General features: G+C 36.6%; 1 protein-coding gene across 1 annotated transcript; it reads right to left on the bottom strand.

Annotated features, from left to right (window-relative positions):
* Positions 1-890: 890 nt before the first annotated feature.
* Positions 891-7770, bottom strand: LOC129259337 (uncharacterized). Its single transcript, XM_064098642.1, has 3 exons — positions 7072-7770; positions 4328-5056; positions 891-3248 (listed from the first exon to the last, which is right to left on the bottom strand). Exons 2-3 carry the CDS (start codon positions 4723-4725, stop codon positions 2597-2599), a joined length of 1050 nt encoding a protein of 349 aa, XP_063954712.1. The 5' UTR covers positions 4726-5056; positions 7072-7770; the 3' UTR covers positions 891-2596.
* Between the last annotated feature and the right edge of the window lie 319 nt (positions 7771-8089).

Below are 8089 nucleotides of genomic sequence, written 5' to 3' on the forward strand. Positions count from 1 at the left end.
GAGAGTCAAGGCTGGAGAGCTTATTATATCAATTGGCATACTTAGATTCTTATATTAAAGGGTCAGAAGTTTCCTCGTTTTTTAAATAGAAATTTTACCCCAAAAGAACAATACAACATGGTTGTAATGCATGATTATAGTTCCATTCTACATCATAAGCTAGTGTTGATGTTATTCAATATAGTTTGTGACTGTCATGTTGTTTTCGGGCACACCATCGCTTATAATGACACAGACCTCCTTCAATTTAAAGTCATGCGATGTTGGATGAGCCGCAATTGATACATTTGACATACATACATAAAAAGTCATACATTTGACTTTTTCTTTTTTTGCGTTTTTAAATTTACTTTAGGTATTTTTTTTTCAATATATCCTAAATTAGTTTTGAATATAAAGTTACTGCATTACATAAATTATGATGATATTACATTTTTGGTGACCATTTTTGTCTGCCAGCATGTTGCAGAGCGTGACTATAAATAATAAAAAAATATTCATCTTACATTTATGTGTTTTCAAATTCAGCACTGCTGCTATATTGAGTTCCTGGAAGTCAGAAGTCAGTACAGGACTATCCGTAAACAACTTTAAATGAGAACTCAGCAGATGTGTTTATTGATAATCAGTATAATTATGCTTAGGTGAATAGTTTCTGTGCCAGAGGCATTCTACTTATTATATTATTATGAATACAGAAAAAGATGAGACAAACACCAATCATGGTCGATGAAGCCTCATTGTTAATATGTAGGTTAACATCTACAGGCCACCAGTTATTATTCAAATATCAGTAGTCCTTATAAATAATAGTCCGCTAACCCCCCCCCCCTTCTTTCTTTCTTTCTTTCTTTCTTTCTCTCTTTCTTTCTTTCTTTCTTTATTTATTTCTCTCTCTCCTCTCTTCCCTTTTTTCAAAGAACGATTAATCTACACGTATTATGATATAAATCCAGAATTCGATTGGTCCCTAACTGCAGTCCGACTGGATTTAAATGGATGGTCCAGGCTGAAAATATTTATATCTGTATAAATAAAGTAAAATTCACAGAGCAAAATGCTGAAAATTTCATCAAAATCGGATAACAAATAACGAAGTTATTGAATTTCAAAGTTTATACAAATTTTGTGAAAACAGTTATATGCACATCTTCATGAATATTCATTAGGTGGGTGATGATGTCACATCCCCACTTTCTTGTTTATGTTATTACATGAAATCATAAATGTTTCATTTTTTCATACATGTGTAAATGATGTGTCTCTGTTATGATGAAATAAGTTGCGGCAATAAATAGCTCATGCACTTAAGCAGTTGTCAATCCAATTGTTTTAGTTCTTGGTAGATAAATTTTGAATTAACTTTATTTCATATAATAAAATACAAAAGAACATGTGGGGATATGACATCATCAGCCCACCTAATAAATATTCATAAAGACATGCCTAGAACTGTTTCACCGGAATAATGCAAATCTTTAAAATTCAATAACTTTGTTATTTGTTATTCGATTTTGGTCAAATTTCAGCATTTTGTTCTGTGAATTTTACTCTATTTATCGAGATAAAAATATCTCCAGCCTGGACCATCCCTTTAATTTAAATCCATGTAATTTAGACATGTTAGAGTGTAGATTCATGCGACATACAACTCCCTTTATGCTTCTTCTTCTCTCTTCCCTTTCTTCCTCCTTTTTGCCCCATTTTTCCACACGACCTTAAAAAAAACCTGGGGGTGCTGCGTGTGTTATTCATAATAGTCAGCACCCCCTGAAAATCTGGTAGGTAAGCTTAGGCCTAATAGCAGAAATTTTACAAAATTCACCTTCATTTTGTAGTGTAACTTTTTTTGGGTCAAATTTGAACCAGCACCCCCTCGTAATACGTCGTTCCCGTTCAGGTCCCTGTCGCGCCCCCTGCCCGTAGCATAGTCCGCGGCCGTCACTATTGATTGAAAAGATAGTTACTACTACAGAGCATGAGAGGACTACGTTTCAATCATGACATGATATCTCGGTCAATTACGTTTATATTTGAAAAATAAACTACAAAACCAAAACAACGTAACCCCCCCCCCCCCCAAAAAAAAAAAAAAAACGAAACAAAAAAAAAACCCTCTAAACAATTACATAAAAATTCCAATCCCTCTCCTCGTGCCTGTCTCTGCCCCTATACTCCCTACGTCTCTAGGTATGGACCTTTCATCTTCATTTTAAAGCCTGCATATTTTTTTTTATTCGAGACAGCATTGCAAATTCCGAAGAGGTTTATAAGACGTTCTAGGGTTTAATTTATCTATAGATTTATCTATAGATCGGTAGATCTAGGAAAGACCCGATCTAACTCTGTATGAGGTTGGACCATGCGTGTATAAGAGATCTCTACTGTTTCACTCTGTACGGCTGTGCTGTTTTTGTAAGCTATGAGGTAAAGAGCATATTTGTACTTATTTTGGTACTTTTGTTTTCTTTCTTTGTTGTTGTATCTGCATCTTATCCATCAAATGTATGTATTTCTCAGAAATACAGAGTGTTGATTGTCCCAAATTATTGTACGTCTAGGTCTACTTTTATTTTTCATCGCATCAAACTAGTCATCATGTAGGTACGAATCGATTTTGGTACATCTCTTTGTACCATCCATCGCATTCCTTGATAATACGGACGCAGTCTGGGGTCAACGTAGAGGGCGCACGAGGAGGCTGTGTTGTAGCCGGAGGAACAAAACGGCTGCTCTCAAACGCCCGCTTCATACCCATCGTTTCTCGCAGATTTTTGGCGCCAAGTGACTCTGATATCCCGTTCTGCCACCTCCCAACCACATCCGGTGATGCACTCCACTCCAGAAGACCATCCTGATATCCAACACCAATCGCCTCACAGATCTTCCTCAAGCACGGTTCTGGATGGCGCAAGAGATCCGCGGTGTCCAGGATCAAGGGGTTTGGGTCGAATGTTGACCTTACATGCTTCCACAAGTCATAGAGCTCTCCAAACCAGTGATGTTCACTATAGAATGGGTGGAACTTTTGGATGTCTGCCTTCGACATGGCCTCTTCATCAAGTCGGAGAAATCCAAGGAACAGTTTCCGGAGAGATGGGAACACCTGTTTCGGATCCCTGATGAGGAACACGTGACGGAATCTGGCAGGGATCAAGTTGAAATGACCATGAATACCACAAGCCATGTCTTTTACGACTATGATCTTGCTCTTGGAAGTCTCCAATGTCTGTTTGATTCCTTTGAGTCTGTAGGTAGAAATATAGAAAGAGAGAATGGAATTCAGCATATCTTTCTTGATCAAAAAATAAGGCTGATTAATGGTAGGCATACGGACGCACTTCTTTTCCTTTTATCTTTTTGCTTTAAACGGGAAATTCAACGGAGGTCAATGGTTTTTTTATATAAATCACGATCGATGTCTTCTTTCGAGTTAAATTACTGGATATACATTAAATGGGTGATGGCCTTCAGTATCCTCAATATCACAAGATCGTTAACTTTCTTATCCAAATTTTATGTAGTATTAGCTCAAACTAAGATTAGACCAAACGATTATTACAACCATATGGCTATTGGACAAGACGAAATTTGTACTAATTGGCTAGTAAACATTACATTAATTGATTATTTGACCAAAATGATCCATGGATCAACAAGCCATTTTGTAGTTCCATTCTGCGTATGATCAGAAGATTATATGTGCATGATCAGGAGAAGATCATTGGTACTAAAGTGACATTGTGGTTTAATATTTAATGTGATGAGCACCACAACAATACGTCCACTAGCGACTGGTATTTCACAGTTGGCCAATACATTGTTATAACAATTTGTTAATGCATTCAAAATAGGAATGCAACAAATACCTTCATAAATTGTTCATTGGTGTGCTATTCTAATTACCCGGTGTCCGTTTCATAAAGCTGTTCGTAAATTGAGAGCGACTTTAAGAACGACTGGTGATCGTGGTTGATATTCTTTATAATGATCACTGGTGATTATTTGGTGCGTAAGAAAGGTTCACCAGTCGTTCTTACAGTCGCTCTTACCTTACGAATAGCTTTATGAAACGGCCACCAGGTAATAAGAATAGCACACCATTCTATGAAGGTATATTTGTAGCATTTCTATTTTGAATGCATTCGATTCAATTTCTTCATCCTGCTATGTGAGGCATACTTACGTAATATCTTGCTCTGAAATCTGCCTATCATAACGAAAGAAATGCAAGGTGATTTGACCAAAGTTGCCTATATGAAGTAACTACGAACTGGTCTATTGGGGCTAGTGTTATGATGATTGGATATGCATGCTTTTGACTTACGATATCAAGTAGGGATTCGGATTTTTCAATCCTCCTGGTACCAACGGCAACATGAGATCCACCGCTTTGAGGGCGCGATAGTAGTTCTCTTCGTTGCCGTCGAGTTCTGGCGGCAACTCCTCGTTGTGGACTTTCCTGCTTGCCATCCTGACAAAACGGGACATGTTATAGGGCTCAAACCAGACCTCTGCACCATTCTCCGTTGTCGTATCTGTTCCCGAATCATCGTCCTTTTCATGGCTGCAGGTAGCGAGACCATTGCTGTCTTTGGTCGTCGGATGTTCCCGTAGGAAGCTAAGACACTTCAGCAGAGCAGTGGATCCCGAGCGCGGAACACACCAGATGATCAGACGATGACCGGCTGCTGCAGAATTTGTACTATCTGGTGTTCCCTCCATTCTTTTCAAGTCAAAATTATTCGTGTCTTTTAGAGGATGTTTTGTAAAGATAGCTCTGATCTAGATAACCATGCAGGGACGCTCAAACTATCAAGATATCTAAACTATTAAAGGCTGTTAATATTAAGGACAGAAGTTGCTGCGAGGTCGACGAAAAATAATTAACACGCGACAAGGTCTTCACGGGAATTTGTACGCTTAATTCATCCTCAATTTTTCACATTCTGTTTCTTCATAAATTTAATTATGGTGTGAACTGCATATCAATGTCCAATTGTGAATCAATGCCGAATTCCCATACACGTATTCCAAATTCCGTGAACAGTGCACACTGTAAAACAATAACACAAATATAAGGGATCATAAATACAAGCAAACAAAACGTTACAATGTGCATTAAGGCAACATTAGCTCAAGCGATATCTCTGTAAAGGTTGACCAAAGTTGGCCATGATGTAACTAGGAACTTGTCTATTGGGTTTAGTGTTATGATGGTAACAGGGGCATTTTAAGAACTACTTATAAGGAATTCATGAAGAGCACACATATCTCACCACAGTCATCTGATTTGAGCGCCAAGCGCGTGTTGATTTTTTTTTTAGAATTACACTAAACACATGAAGTAGGCCTACTTTAGTAGTCATTGTACTCATGAACATGATACTATCTCACTAATGAAATATTGCGAGCTGAAAATATTTGATAGTCAGACCTGAAGAGGGGCATTTTAAGGCTTGGTTGTAGGAATGCATTAAGACCATACGTATCTCACTAACCAAATAAAGCGAGCGCGAAGCGCAAGTTGAAAATTTTTGATATTCAGATCAGAAAAAGGGACGTTTTGAGGACTGTTTTCGGAATTCATGAAGAGCAGACATAATTGTGTCACCAATCCACAAATGCGAACGTACGCATGAACTGAAAATGTTTTATATTCAGACCTTAAAAGGGGACAATCACTTTAAGTAGTCATGAAAAAGAAGTATATGTCAATACATAAAATAATAAAAGCTCGAAGTACGAGGATATAAATTTGATGTATATTGACTTGAAAATTTCTTTTAATCCCAATAAACAAGATCATTTATCTCATTTAATAGACAATGCGAGCACCAGAAGTGATGAGCAAATGGGCCTAAACAAATAATTTTTTCATAAATTAATGAAACAAATTATTTCTTACATAATATATTTGATTTTATTTGATTTATTGTTTTCTTCTGCATTCATAACGTTCGTATACAATACATTTTCCATACATAACAAACATAATATATTGGTAATTGATTTTGGTATGAATAATAAAAATATACTAAATAGAAAAGTCATTCTAATGAGTATGATCTACCAGCAACAAAAAATCCTAACATTCACCGTTTGCAGGAGAAAGATTGTCATTATAAGCAGATTGCTTGAAAAAAATTACCAAAAATATGTAATATAATATGATTAATATAATCCCCACTACGTTTCTCTTTCTTTCTCCTCTTTTTCTCCTTTTCCCTTTTTTTTACTTCTTTTTTGCCAGCCGATGGGGGATGGGCACGTGCCCCCCGATGTTACGCCACTGATGTCAATTCTATAATAAAGTATTTAAAATGACCTTAATCTTTGATCCAATAAATGTCTAACAAAAATGTCTATAAACAAGTTAAATCTAAACGTTACATTGATTGGGTTGAGAAACTTCATGCTTGAAGACTTTAATAGCGCTCAAATTAAACCTTTAAATCAATCAACATCAACACAGGCTTAAAAGACTGAATTAATCACTTAAACATTTCAACATTATCAATCTTCTCCGTAATTCAATGCAAAACAAATTAAATCATATCATTGTAGGTATCTGAAACTACACATATCCTCTACAGCAATAATGTACTAATGTTGTCATGCATGTGAACAATAATGTTAATTACATCAAGTACCAAAAGAAAAAAAATCATCTATTTTCCACTTTATGATTTTATTTATCTACACAAAATAATGAAGAAGCAACAAAACTAACCTCTTTGGCTGCCTTTCAGGTAGTTATAAAGTCTGACTCTCGATTATATATTGGATTTTTAAAGGATTGATCCTGGTCCTAACAACAATATGAAACGCTCAGTTCTCAATGAATATATCAAGTGCACACATATAGGCCTATATGGCTACACAGCAATATAAGGGAGTGTAATTACAAGTACATACTTTAGGTCAAGTGTACAAATAAAAATGGTGCAAAGGTCAGTGCAAAAAATATTTTTCAAACTTTCAAGTGAAATTAAATTTTAGTCCATTTTCGCCAGAATGACCACTCTTCTGAAGTAAGCTACAGGCCTATATAGAATTGAAGAGTCTTACCCTTGTCGATGTTTGCTGAGTTCGACTTGGTGTCATCGATTGGATAAGTTTATGGGAGTAGGCCTGTAGTTTGTTCTGTACTTCGACTGGACCATTAATCTCCTGGTAAACGTATATAGATACTAGATACAGTCGAAACCAACAGATCAAATACCATTAACAGACCATCGTGATGTTATCGGTCAGTGATTGCTTCCGAAACGGTGGCCTTTGCTACATCCACACCAACGAAACCGATTCCAAACCAAACGTTCACCGTAATAGATTATTATTAATAGATATATTATTGCAGCTTCCGGGTAAACCTTGATTGTGATTGCCTGCTGAGCCCTGTTACCATAATGGCAAGGTTACAATACTCTTTGAGAAACGGGCCATTGATCGGTCATAGAGCAAAGAAATGAATCTATGGTCTGGGTTCCGTCTTTCAAAGAGTTGCGATTGATCCGATCAATCACAACTATGGAAAGCCAGCAACGCCAACATCTAAAATGCATATACATATTCAAAATATTTTCTATATGTAATGTATGTTCATACATTCATTGTTTTCGCGAAAATTCAGTGTTTTCCTCTTTGCTTACAGAGGACACTGTGCAAATTTCCTGTAAAAAATATGACATTGATGGATTTCCATATTGTTGAGATTGATCGGATCAATCGTAACTCTTTGTAAGACGGGGTCCAGTGTTTCTCGCCGCGCCCTTGTGAGTGACTGTCAAGACTTTTCCCCAAAGAAAAACAATATCACCAGCCGTGGTGAATAGGTTTGTGCCACCGTGAATTTAGCGATTGTCTGAGGTGTCCTGGTCGACCCTTACAAATGAAAACTTCGGTACACATTCACAATATCTGAAATCAATAATAATAATTGTTTTCATATCAGGTGGAAAGAATCGAGTTTGTATTCCTGGGGTTTGTATTATTCGACCCTGACCAATTATCAAATGGTTCGATAGATTTATATGAAGTTTTAAAAGAGATAATAGGTTACTTTTCCAAGTCTGTTTTGTGACGC

Source organism: Lytechinus pictus, chromosome 4 (genome assembly GCF_037042905.1).
Source record: "Lytechinus pictus isolate F3 Inbred chromosome 4, Lp3.0, whole genome shotgun sequence".
NCBI lineage: Eukaryota > Metazoa > Echinodermata > Echinoidea > Temnopleuroida > Toxopneustidae > Lytechinus > Lytechinus pictus.